Source organism: Falco biarmicus, chromosome Z (genome assembly GCF_023638135.1).
Source record: "Falco biarmicus isolate bFalBia1 chromosome Z, bFalBia1.pri, whole genome shotgun sequence".
NCBI lineage: Eukaryota > Metazoa > Chordata > Aves > Falconiformes > Falconidae > Falco > Falco biarmicus.
This window is the reverse complement of record NC_079311.1, coordinates 48,567,982-48,589,257: the sequence shown is the minus strand read 5'-3', so window position 1 is coordinate 48,589,257 and position 21,276 is coordinate 48,567,982. Positions and strand designations below refer to the sequence as shown.

The 21,276-nt window shown below is 40.8% G+C and overlaps 1 protein-coding gene across 3 annotated transcripts in view; it reads left to right on the top strand.

Moving 5' to 3' along the window:
* Positions 1 to 21,276, top strand: part of FOCAD (focadhesin) — a 121,404-nt gene that overhangs the window by 57,922 nt on the left and 42,206 nt on the right. For all 3 annotated transcript variants that reach the window (XM_056323863.1, XM_056323862.1, XM_056323861.1), the window contains exons 17-22: positions 8,183 to 8,317; positions 8,700 to 8,750; positions 9,419 to 9,502; positions 10,861 to 10,996; positions 16,596 to 16,784; positions 17,037 to 17,158. In XM_056323863.1, the coding sequence (XP_056179838.1) occupies positions 8,183 to 8,317; positions 8,700 to 8,750; positions 9,419 to 9,502; positions 10,861 to 10,996; positions 16,596 to 16,784; positions 17,037 to 17,158 (717 nt within the window). The remainder of the gene's footprint in view (positions 1 to 8,182; positions 8,318 to 8,699; positions 8,751 to 9,418; positions 9,503 to 10,860; positions 10,997 to 16,595; positions 16,785 to 17,036; positions 17,159 to 21,276) is intronic.

The window sequence follows — 21,276 nt, the reverse complement described above, 5'->3', positions numbered from 1 at the left end:
AGTGGTGAGTGAGGAAATGGAAACATTTGATAGTGAAAGGTTGGAAAGACCAACAAGAAAGTATGACTGTCATCTTAACAATTTTTGTTTAGTATGATCCAGCTTTTTATTCTCTATGGAATTAATCTGTTCAGTAATACAACTTGTTAGACGATGTATTTTGGAACTGTGTGTTATGTTTGGTGTGCTGGGATCCTGTCTGAGACAGCATGTTGGCAGTTGCAGTGTAGTAATTCAGTACATTAAGCATGCTAGAGATTGGCAAGTCATTGATTACAAAAACAGAAGTCAAGAGTTGTGTAAACTGGCATGTGTATATTGCTGTACTGAAGAATGCGCCTTTCTGCAAGTAAATTATGCCTATACTCTTCAATAAAATGTTTAGCATTTGGAAGCTCATTTGGAAACATGGGCTGTTTCTCTTAGCCAGCAGAAAAACTGAGTAGAAAAGCTGGACTCCCACTTCTCAAGGTAGGCATATATCAATAGATTTCAAATCAGTAGTATGTTTATATAATTTCTGCTGTTAGTTATGCATAAAGTAAAGAAAATAAATTGTTAAAATTGATTTTATAGTGAAATTATTTTGGTGTTGACAAAACTACCAAATTAGTATTTATTGCTTACAGTCTGCTGAGTACTGTGTCCTGTATAGCAGTTACACTGCATTTTGTGCCTAAGATGCTTACATGTGCATGATTGTGTGGAAAACAATCCTCAGTGGAATACTGTATAAGATGCCATATGATTATTGTAATACTATTGTTTATGTGTGAGTTGACACACCAGGTTTTTCAGAATAAGTGTTTTTCGCATACCAGATAGATGTGGTCAAAAAACAGTATGCTGTTTCAACGTAGCTGATAGAAGACCTTTGATAAATGTCGCTCATGCACATTTCACTTAGCTCCACCTGCCATGGGATTTAACAACGAAAATGCTAATACTTCTAATTCCAAACAGTTAGGACAAAGTGCAGTTGCCGTTGCTTAGACATGGTATGGGTACCTGCTAAATCTGAAACTTCTGTTAGATTGATGCCTGAGTTTATGGCCTTTTTTTCACCTGATAGCTGAAATTGGAGAATGTGTGTGATACTATAGGAAAGAATGAAATGAAACATTCTTGGCTAGGTAATAATTTTGTAGTCTTGCTAAATGACAGTATCAAATGAGACCACATGAATGCACAACTTTGTTTCTTTTCATATTAATACAAGGTGTATTTTCTGTTTCCAGACAACTAGCTCATTACAAAGTTAAAATTTGTAGATAATTTAGTTTAGTAAGAACTTACAGGACTAATAGATGTGTCTGCCTTTCTCAATACTGGAAGAGGTATTTTCTTATTCTTAGAAACTGTATTTTGAAAGATGGGGAAGAGAGGCACCATTTTCACTTGAATTGTTAGCATATCAGGTGTTTCTAGGCATCAGTGGTCATTACAATACAAATGTACTCATGGGTTTTCTGTTCTGTTGAAATGGATTCAACTCAAAAGGCATCTGCAGTTTTTTAGATTTCACTCTAAAATGTGTTTTGCAACTCACTGAAGTGACTGCTTAATTCAGTAACTACCTGAATTCAGTGATACCAACCATGCTGTTTTTCTCAGTGCATAACACTAAAACTATCTTTCTTAATGTCTTTGTGGAGTATGTTCATAAGCATCCCTTCATTTGATTTCATTACATAGATGGATTGTATTTCTGTTTCATTGAGTCTTCTGTTTGCTTTGCTTGAATTTCGTAGACCTGTGTCATGGAAGGAGTGGCTAGGTCAGGTTCCTTAAAGAATTACCACCAAAGAGTTTAAGTGAAGTAGGTTTAATATGAATTTGTGGAAATGCAACTGCAAAAGATTCTATGGCAAGGTTCACTCTATTACTTGATTGCATTGAGATAAATCAAGCTGAAATTGAGTCAGAATAGTGTTGAAAAGTTTATAATGATCAAAGGTATAAAAAGGTAAAGGAGATCCTTTTGTTGAGTCACAAGTTTTAGGGTAGACCCCCCCCTTGCTTTCTAAAATCTCACAGAGTTTAGCTGTGGCTGGATCCAGTCTTAGTCTCAGACTTCATCAATGGTTTCTTTCTAAAGGGAAAGGTAGAGGAAGTGGGGTAAAGAGTAGGGGAGACTCTTCTGCTGAGTCATGAGGTTCAGAGCAGACTCCCTTGCTTTCTAAACTCACAGAGTTTAGTGCAGCTGGATCTATTCCTAGTCTCAAACTTGAACAACAGATTAGATCTAAAGGGGGGACAGAAAGAGAGAAGAGAGAAAGTTTGTTCACAGTTCAAGATTATCTGTAAGATTTTAGCAGCAAATCCGTAAAATTTGTTTTATATCACAACATTACATAATTAACCTAACTACTTCAAGCTTGCAATATATATTATAGCAAAGGTGTATCTACTAAAATTTTCCCCTCAAGTTTCAGTGAAATACATCTTATGCCTTTGTGTTCCTCTCTGGGTGAAGGGTTGAGCCTCAAAGGAGCAGAGGTATCAGCCCAGGCCCCATCATTGACTTTCCACAGCGGTCCCCCTAGTATCACAGCCTTAGTGGTTTGTGAGCTCTGAGTGGTGCGGAGTGAGATGCTGGTGACAGCCCGCTGGGGTCCTGGATTGCTCAGAAGGGTCTCACTTTGGGGTCACTTTATATAAGGCCATAAGATTGGCTTTAGTCATCAGCAAAATTCCATTCAACTGCAGTGCAAGTTAGCCATTTCTTCAAAATTCCGAAAACAATGCATCGTTCCACTTGGTTACCACTCGGGCTATGGTCCGTAAGGAATATTGTGGGGTTGCCAGGGAGTAACTGTTCGTTTCCATTCTTCTTCCCTGCTTTCACCAGTCAACAGGAGTTCCAGTATGGACAGTGCTGTGCTCTGCCTTAGCTGAGTGAGAGTTATTGGTACAGTCAGGGGGTGCTTGACCGCTCAGCTCATTTCTCACAGCACTGAGGCCTCGCCGGCAGCTCCCGAGGCCCCAGAACAGCCCGGAGGAGGGGAGAAGTGCACCACCGCAACCTGGAAAAATTCTTGTGGCATTTGCTCAGATTATTTAGAAGTTTTGATTTGCAGTTCTAGTATGTTTTCCCTCTTAAAAGGCTGAATATCTATACTCATGCCTTGCTCTGCCATAGCTGTGCTTTTTTATGTAGGCTTTGGTTCTAAACCTGCGTTGTTATGGGTTTGGTATTTCTCTTTGGTTTGTTGTTGTGGTTTCAGGGCAGGGGCGTTGTTTGTTGGGTTTAGGGATTTTTTTGGTTTGTGTCTCTTCCTGTTTTGCACCAGGTTTGTTGCAGTGGAGCTTGAAATCTGAAAGATAGTAGCAACAGATACATTCCAGATGGAATTATTTTAGGTATGGTGTCAAAATCTGAAAAGTGAAATTCTCTGCAGGGAGCAATGCGAGGTTTTCACTTAAATGACTCCTTACAGAGTGAGCATGGGCAACTGGAAAAATCTCATAAGGAAAAATGAGAAAAGTTTTAGTGCCAATAAGACTGTCTAGTCAAGCTTCCTGTGGAACTCAACTGCTTCTTTTTATGACTTTTGTATAATTATGCAGCTAGAACTGTATCATTGGCTGGGGATCTTACAGACATTTTTCAGTGTCTAGAAATGCAAAGTGATGTACTGACTGCTCATTGAGCTGTCATGCAAGTCTTGAAAGATGAAAATAAGCCAGGTGAGCCTTATTTTTATCCATGAATGGCTAAGAGAGACCAAGTATATCTCACTGATCTGCTGTAGACAGAGTAATAGTGTAAATGTGTAGTCATTATATTCTTCACTATACAAAGTTGGTTAAAATAGCTAGATAGCAGTTATAGTCTAGTAGTCTTTCAGCTTTATAGAAGGTAGGATAAATACAGAAGACATCACTGATGGCAGCAGCAGCATTTCTAACCCTTAGAAACATTCTAACACCTAACCCCCAGTCTTCTGAACATGACCTGATACTGTGATGTCTTCCTGAGCATGTGGACAGTCTGAAACACAGGCTCATTGATACATAAACATCTCCTTTCTCATGTCAAAGGTGCAGTAGTCCTAGAAGTAAGTGTTGATGTTATTTTGATATACCTAATAAAGAGCACAGATGAATGGTTAAAAAAAAGAGATTGATAAACTTTACACCAGAAGAGGTGGATGTGGAGCAGACACATGCAGTATACCTGTTTTACTTAGCAAAGAATCACTGTAGCAGCAGGTGAAATCAGCTTTTGAAATCACATTGCCCTACCTGAAGAACAAAAGCTGATCTTTTCACTGGAGGTTTTAGGATTCAATCTGAGCTCTAGAAACTGAATACAAACACACAAGCATACAAAAGAGATGACTTGCATGATGAACAGATCTTGTACATCATCAATCAATTACTTTTGGTCTTATGGCAAAGAATTAATAAGCAAATAGTGGAATAACAGTGGTTTTAATACAAACTTACCTAAGTACATGGAGCAATGTGAAGGTGCTTATTTGACTGTCAAATGGATAGATGACTTAAACTGGTAGTTTGCACTGATTTTGCAGTGTAAATTGTTCCTTTCCTACTGAAGGAGGAATGAGGTGAGCATAATGGGAGTAGAGGAATTAGCTGTGAATGTGTTTGAAGTTGAAGACCAGTGCTGCTTTGGATTCCTTTCCCTTTCCAAAAGGACCAGCATGATGCTTACTTCTTGAACACTTTTCATCAGGTTGGAATGTGAGAAAGGCCATTTGCTTTGACTGTGTAAGTCCTCATAGATTTCTAAAAGCTTCTGGATTGGTGTGAGGAACAATCCAAAGAATTTCCAGTGTGTATAAAATTATTCAAATCACTTTTCAGACTTCAAGAAGAATTTAAGAGAGTGGGCCACAGCTCAGCTTGAAATCTTCCTATGTGCTGCTGTTAGTCTTCATGAAATACTGTGGTGAATACTGTGGTGAACATAAGCAGTAGGCAGAAAGGACTTTTTCAGCATTCCTAAGTGGAAGTAATCACATTTGTGAGGAGACTTGTTTCTGAGTGAGTGCTGTAAATGAAACAGTTTATGTTGTGGTACGAAGCTTGAATCGTGCATTCTTGGAAATGAAGCTGAGCATCAGGAACTTCTGGGTCAAGTGTAACAGTGCCATTATTTTCCTTTGGATGTCATTGCTTGCAGTTTTAAAAAAATCCCTCTGTACTTATATTCATGCTGTGCTGCGCTGACATTTGCAACAGCAGGAAAAAAACCCCAAAGTTCTTGTTTCAATTGTGGTACTTGCACAGCACTAATCCTTTTACTTCAGGGAGGACCTTCTGTCTGAAGAAATCAAAATGCTTTTCTAACAATTAATCTGTACAAGTTTCCTGTGAGTATTCCTTTTTTCAGATAGGAGAAATCAAAGCCTTTGCTTTCTTCCAAACCTTCAACAAAATCACACTCCAGGGTTTGCTTCTTATGCTTTCATATGACCCGCAGGATTACTCTTTTCTCTATGTACTGTGAAATTTTGTACTAATTAGTGTGACACTGAGTTTCCAGGCTCACTGTCTTCAGTGCCTTGATGATAAGTTGCTTAATTTCAGAAACTCAGGACTTTGAATTAATGATAGTTTGGTAAAGTGCTTAAGAATAATCATGAACTTAAGCACAAAAAGTGATCTGGTATTGACTGGGACTGTTCATGTATTTAAAGCTAGGCTAAAGGTGGAATGCCTTTTTGAATTGAAGTCTGAGTGTTGTCCTAAAAGTGGATCGTTCACCCAATATGCAAGAGCCAGTCAGCACACAGAGTCGAGGTATTTCTTTTATTACAGGTTTGCGCAAAGCTGGGGGCTAGGTGATGTTCCACAAAGCAAGCCCAAAACTCAGAAGAACAAGAATAATATTTATACAGTCTAGTTATACATATGTATTTTCCAAACTGTACCTAAAAGATACTATTGGTAATTAGTTGTGCACGGTAGCTTCCTGATTGTCTGTAATTGTCTCGCATTGATTTAAAATTAGTGTATTTTTAATTTACTATGCATGTCTGAGGGAGGCAGGGGGGTGGTCTTTTAGTGCTGAATTGAGTCAGTGGTCATGACCTGCCCCTGCTGCCTTTACAGCCCTAGTTAGAGCCGCCTTCTGCTGACTTCTTGTCTTCATTGCAGTTAACTGGTTGTTGGCACCTCCTGGGGTAGGATGTTCCCTTTATGAGGTTTATAGTTCTCCTTCAAGGGCACAGTCATTCATACAAAGTTACAGCTATGCGGCTAACCTAGCATCACTAGGAGAAGAGAATCATTTCATGTTGACAACAATGAGATCACGGAGACTGAATGCATAGCTAGACACCCTTACAAGTGAAGCGTGTCTCCAGAACATTCTTTCGGGCAGCTTGCCATGAGAGTGAACTAGCTGACTTGATAAAATAGGGCCAGTATTTTCATGTATTCTGTGAAAAAACACTGTAATACAGAAGTCGCTGTAAATATGTGTTATCAGACACTTGGTTCCTGTCTTTATTCAGTGTGATGTCTGAGAGCCCTGGAAGTCATAGTTGGCTAGGGCAAAAAACCAGGAGATTTGCTGTGGATTATGAAACACTTGAGTGAGAGTGAGGAAAAGGTTTGTTGTTTGGTGCTAATGAAACCATTCAACTGTGAGAAACAAGTGGTAGAACTCCCCCCTTTGCTGCCCTTCCCCCCCCCCCCCCCCCCCCGATTTTTTTCTTACAGCTGACAAAATCACATACAGTTTTTGCCATTGAGCTGGCTAGCTAATGCTTTTTACCATGCTATAATGCTTCCCAGTGTATGTTGTATCTGCATATAGATCAGGAGAATTCGCTCCTGATAAGTCGTCTTGTCGCCTAACCACTGGGGTACATGTATCTAGTACTATTAAATTTTGAAACTTAATTGTTCGGCTTTCCTCTATAGGTATTAAAGAGCAGGGTAGACTTTTTTTCTATGCGGAATGCTACCTTTTTGTTTGAGGATTTCAGCTTTTTGGGTGTTTTGTTTCCCCCTGCCCCCAGTGATTTCTTATCTGTGAAAAAATTCCAGCCATGGAACCAAACCCTGTAAGATACTCGGAGTGTTACATTTTATAGTCTGTAATGACAAGATACTTTGCTTTTCAGGGTATGCATGTTCCATAACCACATATTGACCTTCCGAGTTGAAAAAAAACCCAACCCAACCAATAGAAAAAGCATGATTTTTCCAGTTTATACTGGATTCTTTGTAGGGTGGAAGCCTGCAGATACTTCTGGTTTTACCTGCCATTGCCAATATTATGTTGTTGTTGCCACCCCCCGTCTTTTTCTTCTTTCTTTGGGAATCTAGTTGGGATTGCAGAAGTGTGTCTGAAGTGATTTCAGTTTCTATTTAATGCACAGTAACTTTCTGGTTTCTAGTATAACTGCAAAGGCAGATTTAAAAGGCTCAAGTTACTATGTGCAAAGGACTTGGAAAGCAAATGATGAGGCTTTGAATTCATATTACAGAATACAAAATTCCATGATTTTCAAACCAGTTTTACAGTTTTAGTAAGTTAACAATTGGAAGCATGATGTTACTATCATCTGTGGTTTCCTGATAGAATTTTTTAATGTTACTGGTTCATTGAAGTGATTTCTCTTGCTGTAAATTTTAAGAACTGACCTGCTTAGTATAGGGCTAATGAAGCTGTGGTAGTAGTGCTTATTTTAATTTGACATTTTCCCAGTGATTTCTGGATTCCTGCAGTTTTTCATTCTTCTTTTGTTCCACAAATGTAGTTGGATTTGGTTGTGTTTAAAGATTAAGGGCATTTTGTTTTATGGGGGGCTTCCAGGGAACATAGCTTCCATTGCTTTCATCCCCTTGAGCTCCCAGAGACAGCATGCTTTTAAGCTACTTTGAACAAGTGAAGTAAGCAGTAGTGTTATATGAAGATACATCTACAGCTTTATATGTATTGCTAACAGTGTCCTATTTATTCTTACTGGCAGCTGCTTTATCTGGTGAAGTGTTGTGCAGTATTATTGCATGATGTCAGTTAATATACTGTGAGACTTTTAACATAAGTTGTTTTAACATGCTTGCTTTTTTTTTTTATGAACCCTATATTAACTTCTGTTCCCAAATAGGAAGAAAGAAGGCAAATACCGGAAAGAAATGTTGTTTAAGTCAGGTTGGAATTGCAGTTAGTAACGGTGACTTTGCCTTTCCCCTCCAGGTTGTTTGCATCCGTTCTACATGGAATGCTTTGTCAGCAAAGCTGAGTTGCGATACCAGACCCCTCATTTTAAAAGCTCTGAATGAATTGTTTGCCCTGGTTCCCTCATTAGCAGTGAATACGGATGAACATGAGGTATGTACTCAAGGACTAAGGTGAGTCTCTTAGTGTATCTTTGTATATGAGTTTTAAATGTGCCTGTTTGTTTTTAATAACTAAGTAGCTCCCACTGCCTAATTCAGGTTAATCATAGTGCATATTTCCATACAGTTTCACAGTTTTACCTTGCATTAGTGAATCCTGGGAGACAGGTGAGAAATTCCAGTGCAAGGTTGATCGGAGGTTCCTTTCTCCCAGAATGTGAGGACATGTGAATGCAGCTACAGTTCAAACCTGTTCCACTTAACTAGCTCAGTGCATGTTAATGTGGCAGGAGTTTGTTTCAGGTAACTGCCTCTGTTTCAACTGCTTATTTGGTTAAAGAAAATCTGAATGCCTATTTTGTTTGCTTTTACAGAAGTTCAAAGCTCAAGTTATCAGCTTCCTTTGGAACAACACACAAAACAGGGTAGGTGATACAACTGAAAATGTTTCTCTCTGGTGTCAGCAACTGGATATAAAGTTTTATACTTTTCTGTCAAGACAAGGTTATCAGTGTCAGCAATCTCATTTTCTAATGGGGTTTTCTTCTTGCCACTGACCATTTAACACTGATTTTGAAGCAATGTAATGTGCATGAAAGGTGGTAATTGATGGTCCTAACCTCTGCCACTTCCAAGGAGAATTGTAACACAAACTAGTTTGACTCCTCTGATAGGCTTCAACCTTGACAGGGTGAAGCACTTTTGGCAAAGGTGCAGCTAGAACAACTAACTCAGTTCTTTGGTGGGGTATTGTAACGCAGTGGGAATGCTGGATCATCATCCCCATGAGGCTGGTGGAAGCAAAGTATTTTAGTTTAAATATAGATTAGATATTTCTACATAAACTACCCTAACAGCAGTAATGGAGTGTAGCAATCATAATCTTTGCTATCAAGCCTAGATAGTTGGTCTTGCTAGTTTGCATTGTATGTATAAAGTAAGCAATTGAGAATGAACCTCAGGAAAACACTGTTATTTTAAAGTCTTTTTCAGCATTCAGTGGTTAGTGGGTAGGGTCTTTGAATGTTTCTAGTAGGTACCAATACCATATACTGTACTTGTGATTTTCTTTTTCTTCCTGTTAATTTTCTAGGATGCTCTTGTGGCCATTTCAGCCTATAAATCACTCTCGTCATTTGGCTCTGAAGAACATAGAATTCTTCATCTTCCTGAACAGGTAGCAATGTTGTGTGTTTAATAGTAAGGACTTCTACCTGACGTGAGTTATGTCCTATTGGAAGGGAAACAAGGCACTGTGCCATCTACCAGACAACCGTCAGAGCCTCACAGAAGGAATATGAGCTCCTGCTGGTGAAATGGGGTGATATTATGTATGATTAGCATACATACTGTGATGATGTATGCTAATCATCATTAGCATGTATGTATGTTTAGCATATGTATGATGAGAGGGGAAAGGCACAAATGGAGGCTGAGTGAGGTCTAAGCAGTCAGAAAGAAGGTATGTTTTCTTCTTTCATTAGTTAAATCATCAGGTTATTTTGGGGGCACCTCATCTGCATTTTATGCTCTTCTGTTAATGCTTGCAGTCAAGTCTTGACAATAAGCAGCTCTTGTGATGACTGCTTCATCCATTGCAGTCACACTTATGCTTAGAGCTTTTGTTCCTGAAATGGGCAAGTCAGTTTGAAAAGTAAGTATTATTTTTGGAATTAAGCTGAAAACTTTTCCTTCATTTCTGTTCTGAACTTTTACAGCATAACATTTTGCTTTTTAGTTGATAAAGGCAGACAGAAAGGAATTGAGGTATTTATTGGAAAACTTTTTAAGTATGTGGAGGGCTGTTAAACTGAAACTTGGGTCTGATCAGTTTGCTCAATAACCTTACAAAACGGAAGAGTGCAAGGAGATGAACATACAAGGTCTTCCATGTGACTTTTTTCCCACAATAACCTTGTAAGACAGGCTAGGCAATAATCAGTAGTCCATTGGTTCTTTATGGCATAGTAAATACTTCTGTAAGTTTTTATTTACTACATTATTACAAGATTTGCTCCATTTGTGTGTTGTAACGGGCTGTTATGAAAAGGTCGGAATAAGAAACTTTAAAATTAAAAACATACTTGCTTTATATAAATTGATAAGAATAGTTCAGCATAAACCTTACAAATGAAGCGTGTGTTTGGCGTAGACAAGCATGAAATAGAATGAGGAAAATCTCCTAAACAGTGCTGTAATACTAAATATTTTACAGTAAAACATAGCTTTTTATTATTGGTGCTGTTACTTTACACTTGTCAGAAAATGAGTAAGTCTGTTTTCACTGAAAGCATTGTAAATATATTGCAGTTTTTCAAATTCTGAAAACTAGTGTGGAAAAACAATGTCTAGCATTCGGGTAGAAGAATAGCTTATAATCTTGCAGCTTCAAATTAATGAAATGGAGTGAAATCAATGAGATTAGGAACTTTTCATATTTAGTTGGTGGTTTTGACATTGTTTGATACTTGGAGTCAGAAAGGTAATGAGGATTCAGAATTTTTATGCTGACATTCCATTTTTTTAATCTTTCAGGCACGACTAGAAGTTGACTCACTGGAGGAGGCAGACATGAATGAAGATGAAGAGGAGGAGGAGGCGACAGATCTTTCTGTTCCAGGTTTTTCATACATCAAGCTATTGTCTCTAACACCAGCTTCTGTTTTAGGAGGTATAATACATAAAGTATTTGAGGTTACTTTGCAGAATTATAATCACTGTGGCTGTACAGACATTTGTTTTTTTTGTAATGGAGCGTCTATAATGGAGCATTATGTTAAAGTGTAGCCTTCTCCCTGCCCTGGGAAAGTATCTTACCAGATTATCCATTTTTAGGAACATAGTGGGTCAGAGGTCCTCATGGTGGAAAAAGTGCTTGCAACATAACTTACAAATCCTTATCTGTCATATAGGAGAAGCTGGTTCCGTATAATTTGCTTCAAGGGCTGGCTTGCTTCATCACAGGACAACTTCAATAGGGAGGAGTGAGCAGGTGTTTATAAAGGCAACTTTGTATTTTAGCCCAGGGTGGACTGAAGGAAAAAAACCCGCACCCAAAACTGTGGTGTTTTATAAACAGAGTATTAATAATATTAAAACAGTGCTATATACAATATCTACTTTGTCAATAGATACTAGTGCTATGGTTGATGCTTAATTTTAGTGATGCATATTGATACTGAAATATGTTTCAACAGATAGTCAGTGGTTGATGCGCTTGTTTTGACACCTATGCAGTTGCATCACCAAATTATTTAGATTTTTTAATGTTTACTTAATTACCCTCATTAATGCTATCTTTCACTTCCAGTTACAAGGTAGTGTGATGTTAGTGGCTGAACACAGGCACTGTAATTTCACTGTAGAATGCCTGGGATCTTGATGTGTGATTGCAGCCTGTAAACACAGCTATACGATAGTAGTAGTATTTTGTAGTATTTTCCCCCAGTGAGGGGTCCTAGAAAGATCCATCTGTTGAACACTCCATGCATTGAGGTCTGGAGTATGTGCAGCCCCACCTGGAGAGTGTGTATGCACTAACTAGTAAGTTCTGGAAGTTTTGTGGGGAAGACTGACATAACCTACTTCAACAAAAGACAGTGATGTATCTAGTTAGAAAACTCAAGCTGTGTAATGGATGCCGAGATAGGCAACTTACCAGGAAGACAGGGAACCAAAATGGACTTTAGAGAGAACAGACTGAATAAAAAGGTGCAGCTACCACGGACTGGTATAAAAACATACATGCAGATAGCTTTCTGAACCCAAGCATTCACTGAGTATGGGTTACCTAAGTGAACTTGACACCCACAAATCCATGGGCCCTGATGCAATGCATCCCCAAGCGCTGAGGGAGCTGGCAGATGTTACTGCCTAGCTCATCTTTGAAAGGTCATGGAGAACAGGAGGGGTGCCTGAGAACTGGAGGAAAGCCAGTGTCGCTCCAGTCTTCAAAAAGGGCAAGAAGGAGGACGCAGGACACTGGTGGCCAGTCAGCCTCACCTCCATCCCTGGGAAGGTGATGGAACAGCTCATGCTGGAGGTCATCTTGAAGCACAGAGAGAAAAAGAAGGCTATTCAGGAGTGGTCAGCATGGATTGACCAAGGGGAAATCACGCCTGAGCAACCTGATAGCCTTCTGTGCTGCTACGCCTGGCCGGGTGGATGAGGGGAGAGCAGTGGGTGTTGTCTGCCCTGCCCTCAGCAAGGCTCTTGCCCCTGTCTCCCACAGCCGCCCCAGGTGAGCGCAGGCCGGGTGGGCTGGGCGCGTGGGCAGGGAGGTGGGCTGAGACCTGGCTGATGGCAGAGCCCAGAGGGCTGTGACCAGCGGCGCAGCCCAGCTGGGGGCCCGCAGCCAGCGCTGTGCCCCGGGGCTCAGCACCGGGTCCCGTCCTGCTCAGCCCACCCCCCAGCGCCCTGGGTGAAGGGGCAGAGCGTGCCCGCAGCGAGTTTGCTGGTGGTACAGCGCTGGGAGGGCGGCTGATACCCCGGGGGCTGCGCTGCCGTTCGGCGGGGCCCGGGCAGGCTGGGCAGTGGGGCAGGGGGGGCGTCATGAAGCTCAGCAAAGGCAGGGGTAGGGTCCTGCGCCGGGGGGGAGCGACCCCACGCACCAGCACGGGCTGGGGCTGACCTGCTGGCAGGCAGCTCTGCGGGGAAGGGCCTGGGAGGCCTGGAGGACACCGAGTGGCCCGTGGGCCAGCAGTGTGCCCTGGTGGGCAAGAAGGCCGCTGCCAGCGTGGGCTGCATCAGGAGGAGCGTGGCCAGCGGGTGCGGGGGGTGTCCTGCCCCTCTGCTCTGCCCTGGTGAGGCCGCACCTGGAGTGCTGTGCCCAGCGCTGGGCTCCCCAGTTCAGGAGAGACAGGGAGCGACTGGAGAGGGGCCAGCGGGGGGCTGCCAAGGGGGTGAGGGGGCTGGAGCATCTCCCTCATGAGGGAAGGCCGAGAGAGATGGGCCGGTGCAGCCTGGAGAAGGCTGAGAGGGGATCTCATCGTGCATACAGGTATCTTCAGGCTGAGTGCCAAGAGGATGGGGCCAGGCTTTTTTCAGTGGTGCCCAAGACAGAACAACGGGCAGCGGGCACAAACTGCAGTGCTGGAGGTTCCATCTGAATATGAGGAAGAACTTGTTTACCATGATGTTCAGCCAGCCATCAACCAGCACCCCCAGGCCCTTTCCCACCAGGCCCTTTCCAGCCGCTCTGCCCCAGCCTGTAGCGCTGTGTGGGGCTGCTGTGACCCAAGGGCAGGACCCGGCACTGAGACCTGTTGAACCTCACAGGAATGGCCTCGGCCCATCGGTCCAGCCTGCCCAGATCCCTCTGCAGAGCTTTCATTTATATTTATATATACATAAAGTGCCTATCACCATATTGGTAAACATTCTCTGGAACCACTCTTTGTGGCAGAGGTAAGAACAGGAATCAGTCTGTTATTACCTCAGCACCCAACCAATTTAAACTAAAAAAAAAAACCGCAAGACTTTTCTGCCCTCAAGCAGATCAACACTCCCCCCCCCCAGTTTGGTGTCATCTACAAGCTTACCAAGAGTGTGCTTGACCCCTCAGCCAGGTCATCGATAAAGACATTAAACAGGACTGGCCCGAGCACTGAGCCCTGGGGAACACCATCTGTGACTGGCCGCCAGCTGGATGTAATGCCATTCACTACCGCTCTTTGGGCTTGGCCGTCCAGCTAGCTGCCGTCCGTCCAGGTGCAGGGTACACCCATCCAAGCCATGAGCAGCCAGTTTCTCCAGGAGAATGCTGTGGGAGACGGCGTCAAAGGCTTTACTGAAGTCTAGGTCGACAATATCCACAGCCTTTCCCTCATCCAATAGGCAGATCATCTTATTGTAGAAAGACATCAGGTTCGTCAAGCAGGACCTGCCTTCCATAAACCCATGCTGGCTCAGCCTGATGCCTGGCTCCCTATTCTTTAATCTTTGCAGTAGAAGGAAAATCTTTAGGTTTTTTCAGCATCCGCATGCTTCTTCCTGGAGACTTGAACTCTATAACATAACATAGTTATGCTTTGGGAGCTGCAGTTAAAAGGTTCCAATAAGAAGGCGGGCTTGGTGCTGGCATTAATACTGAATTGTGGGGTTTCTTTCCAAGTGCCTTATCCAGCTCTGTTGGAGGAAAATATCTAAGTTTGCAGATCTGTAGGGTCTGTTTCTGCAACAGAGCTGAGGAAAATTTAGGAAACATAGTAAAAATAGACTTTCTGTGGCAGTTGGTTGGAACATGCTGCAATTCCAGTTTGCTGTAGCTCTCTGCTTATGTGAGGCATTGGAAAGTGAAGTTTTATGCAGTGTTTTCTCCCCTTTAAAACTAAGCTGTCATTTCAGTTTCCATATTATGTCAAAGCATTAGAATCCACAGGGTATCAGAAGGGGTATGAAATCTTTATTATTTGTCATTTTAGTAGTTCTTCATGTTGGGTGTCTGAGACTTGTCTGAAATGTGGTAGAGAATTAAAAATAATCCCATATAAGAAACTATGCACTTCAGACAATGGCTATTATCATTATTATTATTGTGATTATCTTCACTACTACTACTATTCGAGAGGTATATCTCTGCAGCAATGATGCTAAGAATTTTTTCTGGTGATACTAGTTACCTCTTTTTTTCCTTCAGTCTGATTCCAAGCATTAAAGTACAACATTCTAGCATTTGCTGCGCATCTAGGTGTTTCAGTAAATTCATCCAGATTTTCAGGTTTGGGTTATATCTGGCAGCCTAGATCCTTGGGATGTATCTCTTGCATGAGGAATTGCTTTTGAGTGGCTTGTAAGTATTAAGTCCTTTGGTATAATTAGCAAGTGCAGTAATTTGACAGCAGTGATACGACCTGTACTGTGGTGTCCCTGTCAATGTGGATGGCTACCAGCAGAGAGAGAGCTGTCCTCATTCACAGAGTTTCTTCTCTATTGCTGTATCCACCCTAAACAAAAAAGCTCTTGCAAAAGTAAAGAGCAGGTAGGTGGATAGTGTATTCATGTCAATAAATCTGTTTTTGTTGGAAGAGTATATAGTGTTGAGGATTGGGGACAAAGATTCACAGTTTCTGTTTGAGTCACTGTAGCGAAAATTCCTAACTGCATTCGGAGGCTTTTGTTTGAAGAATATTGGCATTACAGGTGGAGAAAAGAAATATCCCCAGGTGTAGGTGCCCTTCCTGCCATGCTACAAAAACCTATCAGATTTAGACTGCTAGTCCACTGTGAAGTTGAACAGGGAAAAAGCATTGCTGAAAATCGTGGGAACTTGCTGATAACAGGAAATGTGGAGAAGTTTCAGTACAAAGCTATTTATTGCAAGCTGCCATAGGTATTTCTTGGACCCAGAAAGATGAGGGAGTGCCCTTTTGTCTCCATTGTCCTGTAGTTCCTAGTGAAAACAGGACTGCCTGTGATTTGGGAACTTGTATCCTAGAGTTTTAAGCCTAGTGTGAAACAGTTTCTATAAATCCCCTTAAAACTCAGTTGAAGAACTGAAGCACTAACAGACTTAAACCTATCGAGTTTGCAAGGTCCGGGTACAATGCTGGCTCTCAGTTGTGATGTGGTAACAAACTCTATGCAGCCATATATGTGTACATACATGGCACATACGGAAACATGACCTTTTTTTTGAACGTGTGCCTGTAAAGGCTGCTTCAGATTGACTTCATAAATGAACAATAACTTTATATTAAAATGCATAGCTTGAGAATACAGAACTTAATAATTTGTACTGCTATGTTAGCAGAAATCAAGGTAGTACATCTCTCTTTCTGTATCCCTGTTTGCATATACTCACCCTCTCTCCCATCTACCCTCTTTGCATTGTGCTTTGAAATCTCTTTCATAACAACCTGGTTTTAAAGGCAATATTTTTCACTACGTTGGTAAACATCAGTTTTATTTCTCTCCTGTCAGCATGTGGCAGTGTTATTGGTGTAGCAGTGGAAGAGTGCAGTCAACAGCTTATGGAATAGTTAAGGCTACTTTTCTTCCCAACCTTAGTATCTGGCATGACCTACTCAGAGCCTCTTGAAGAAGTTGCAGTGGTGGCAAGTATGGTGTCAGAGAGTTGCTCGAGTTCTTGCTAAGAGTTCTCAGTTCTTTGACCCTGAGCTTTCGTCTGAAGTGTCATTACTAGTTTATCTAAACATAAGTCCCCTGAAGCACAGGTGCCATTTTGGGTTTTCCAGGGATCGTTTTGCCTCTCAGTCATCAGGCTCTGACAGTCCCTTTCTTCTCTCCTCATTTTCTTGTACTTCATCCAGCATTTGAAGAGTTCGCAGCATCACTTGTGAAACAGGAGATGACCAACATGCCCCGTGGTGTGTATCATTCTGCCTTGAGAGGAGGGGCCATACGCTCAGACCAGGGGAAGACCATGGCAGGTGTTCCAAATTTTTTGCTAAAAATGTATGAGAGGAACAAACAACCAGGCATGACACCAGGCCTTGCAGGTGAGCTGTCACTTTCTTGAAGTAGACAAGTGTACATGCCTTGACTCAAAGATTTCTATGAATCTGAGGGTGAATCAGGTTAAGAGACAGTGACACACCATTTGCATATGCTTACATGTGCTTGTAAATTGTTGGCTTTATTAAATTAACTTTACTTTGCTTTGGATTCTCCACTGACTTGTGGAAGACTCCTGAACCATTAGCATGAGTATTGATGTTGACCGATCTTTTCCCCTTTCCACCCTCTTTAAGCTGGCATGTTGTTGTGTTACGACCTTCCAGTCCATGTGGGCAAAGACGGAAAGCCTATTAATCGATTTCTGGTCAGCAGGGGACGGAATTTCCAGCAAATGTTGGTAGCCCTCCTTCATGAGGTAAGTTGCTGGCTTTTGTTTCCTTTTCAGAAGTATTATGCTTCCTTCCCTGTGTTACTACCTCATTTGTTTATGCTGATTAGGTGTTAGTGTCAGCTTGCAGTAGTGTGTATGAATGTGTCATAATTAACTAAACTTGCCCTGAGGGACAACTAATTTGAATTGAACATGTAAATACTTTTTTTTAAGTGTTCACTGCTCAAGTACCTGTTGTGAAAATCAAGTACAACAAACAGAGGCTGACTTTTGCCTTGATCTGCCTTGCAGCCTACTATACCTACCTTATACCTGTCAATAGGTTAATATATATACCTGTCAGGTGAATAGCAGGTCTGAACGATGATGGCACTCTGTGGGGAAACAACATCTACACCATGGTATTTTATTCTGTCTCTTAAATGTTTCAGCTCCTAGACCTATCAGGCTAACACCACTGAAATCATGGAGTTACCTTTGGTGTGGTTTTTAGAAAAAGGGCATGAAATAAGCCCCCGCTTAATCATTTCAGAAAATGAAGTGGTTGTAACAAAATCTTTCAGAGAGTTTATAATTATGATGCTTTTATGGTTGATAAGAAAATTAATCATTGAAGATTTTGGAGAGCAGTAAAACAAAGTAAGTAATTAAACTGGATCCAGGGAAGTAAGTTTCTTTCCCAATTTTATGCCAATGAGAGTAGATACTAACAGAAGTGAAAGTATATTAATCTCTTTCAAAGTCCATAAAATAACTGTTAATACGATCATTTTATATTGCTGCAGAGGTTAACTACATGAATCTGAGCATTATGATGCTCACAGGACATAAATAAGAATGTATTAATTGTACCAGTCTGATAGGACCAAGAGAGCATAGATGACAATAGAAAAAGAACTTTTTAGAATTTAGATTGAGTCTTAGACTGTGTGTCCAGAAATGAGAACACTGTATGAGTAGCTGGACATTGTAAAGTTATTTTTTTTCCATCCCACAGCAATACCACTTCCTGTTCTACTTTTCAAGGATACAAAAGCATAAATGGTCCCATTACTCCTTCTTTCTCTGTCCCATATACAGGCAGTTTGGGGCTATTAAAGATTATTTAATTGTATGCTGTTTTGTAGAGAGGAGCCTTTTCTTAAGAGCACAGGGTGGATCCTGTGTTTACAGTGAACCAGAACTGTATAACAGAAGGAAGTGTTTCAACATGCATCATGTACTTGTTGCAGAAGTTGGAAGAGGTAGAATGAATGAAATACGGGTTGCAGGTGGGAGTGTGTCTACATCTTTATTTTGGTTTGTGACTGACAACCAACAGACCTGGAGCCTACCTGCTGCAAAATTCCTTTGTGATGCTAATGAAATCACTGACACCAAACACTTTCTGTTATGAAATAACTATAGCATATCCTGTGATGCACCCCCATGGCTCTCTCCTGGCTTTGCTTTCAGGTCCTCCTCTCTGCATGTTCACAGTGCATTTGTGTTGGTTCACTCCCTTTGGACCAAATGAACTAGTTCTTTTAATAGCAAACCTGTCTGCAGCATAGTTTGCCTAAGTTTCCAGTCAAGCGATGTGAATTGTGTACTGTGCTTAAGTTGGCTGCTTCGGCCTGGTGTGGTCTTCCAGCTCCGTACCATCTCTCAAACGCTTTCACATGCTAGCATACATATACAGGTTTTACCTATCATACAGCATGTTATCAATTTGGTCCTTCTGAACTGTAAAGCCACAAAAAGTAATAATCATATCTTGTGGCCACAGAGACACCACATGGATCCAGTAAAAGTTATGCCAAGTAGTACAAGGATGAAAGCCAGTCTTCACCAGTTGAGCTGTGGTCTAGAATTCCTCCCTGGTGCCATACGATAAAAGCAATGTCAATAGAGTTATGAAGTACTTGGCAAGTTCTTCTCTCAAACTAGTAACAATGGAAAACAAAAGCCACCCTCAAACACATATCTCAAGGTATCTAATCATGTAAGCAAACTTAATAGATACTTTTCACCTAAACATCTTTTCTGCTAAATAATGAAAGCAGAAAAGTGAGATAATACCCCTCATCATCACAGGAGTTCGCAAGTAAATGAATGTGTTCTAACTACTTGGATGCTCCATTGTAGAGCACCAGGGGAAGTCCACAGGGACTTTGCAAAATATGTCAGAGAGGCAGATCTAGAGTAACGAGTTATGAATGAAGCATGGGCTTGCATAGCATCCAGAAGGAAAAGCTCTGCTTTATATGTAGTTGCTTCATTCAGTGGGACTTGGGTTTTGTGCCAGAGGTTCTGGAGAAAAGCATGTAGTTATATTACAATAAAAGGCATGTATTAAAGTGTTACATAAACTGAATCACAGTGGGATGAAGATCAGTTTAAACTACGATGTTGTAAACACTTGCCTGTAGCCCTATGAAAGCACCAAATACAATCTCTGGTAAAAAAATGAAATTTATTTGTGTGTACTACCAGTGATTTTAACATCCAGCAGCACATCAAAAATTGATTTTTCTTGTGCTAACAAACTACCTTCATAGAAGCACAACCTTAAAATGGTTTGCTTGACAAAGCATGGGTGTTTTACTACATGTGGTGAACTGGATGGAGTTAGTGAATACGTACCAATAACTGGAGATAGAAGTATTTTATTGAGTTTCTCAGTATTTTAAAAAGTCAGTTGATTCAAGGTGTAGTAAAACTAAAATCCAGACCTGTTTGAATTATAAGTCTAAACACAAAACATTTTCAGACAATCCTAACTGCACCCTTTTAGTGAAAATTCACAGTAACTATAAAATTGTGATCAAAATGTATCAGTATTTTTGTTCTTAGATTACTCTGCTTTAAAAGATGGAAAAGGGTTTTTTTACCTTTTTTCCCTCCCTCTTTTTCCAACATAGAAAAGTTTGAGTTAATGTTTTCAGGAAAAAGGTATTTGGGCCTTTGGCTAGAAGGGAAGTGAGTCCCTGGGCTCATTCAACTAATTTCATGTTTGTTTAGTCCTTGGTGTTCTTCTGTGGAGCAGAGTTTAACAGTAAAAAACAGGGGCCTTAAGCTATACGTCTATCCCATAACAGTAGTGGTCTAAGAAAATTGACTTAGTAGGACCTAGGCTCATCTTTTCCCTGCAGTGGCTGTAGGAATTAACATGTTTTTGCGAAGCCATTGCTTCAGGAGTTCAGCACAGCATATTAAACAGGTTTTTTAGGGGGTTTAAATTACCAGAATGACACTTCTTTGCTATTGCTTTCACTCATTTTTATTTTGGGTGGGGAGTTTTAACTGTTATAGTGACTTTTTAAGTAAAGTAAGAAGCATTTCATTAAAAAGAAGATTAAAATTTGCCTTGGAAGCATTGCAGTTAGCGTAAAGCTCTGAGAAAACTGTGAGGTGGATGTAAACACCAAGAAATTACAATTAGTTGGGAGATAGCAAGCATCCATTTGTTGTTATCTCTAAAATTCCCCAGCACTTGGCATTTCATTATTTAGGGATTAGCAGTGATCAATATAATTGCCAAGTTTACATCTGTGGAATGTGAATTACAGGTTGCATATCTTTCTGTATCTGACATGCTTAGTTGCCATTATTACATTTCGTTTTTTGAAATCTGGGGCCTGGGGAGGGGCTTGAGGCAACCAGTTTCATTTTTGTAGGATTCTTTATGTGTAAAAAAGCATGATGCCTGAGATTCTGCTGCCAAAAAAGAAGAGCTAAATGAGGTTTGTATGCAGAAGAATGAATTTCTTCTTGTATGTTCAAAAGTCTATAAAGCATACAAGTAACAAATACCTAGGTTTAGCTGCCATTCAAATCTAACAGTAACAACAACACTGAAAAGGTAATTTACTGTTAAACCATAATGGGCCAGACTTACTCTGTCTCCCAGGTGTTACTCTATTTTCTGAGGGACTGGATGCAGCTATAATACCTGTCAGCAGGATCAGATTAAGATGCAGAAGGTTTTTTTGATGTTATTTGAACTGTTATCTCATGGGAGGAAGAACATCTGTTCAATAAATGCTGTATTGCTTTTTACTGGTCACTGCTGACTTGAAAGAGGAGATTATCTTTCCCCCAGAAATGGGGATGTGCTATTTGTTTGATTACTAAACACAGCTTCATAACCTCTCTTTGAG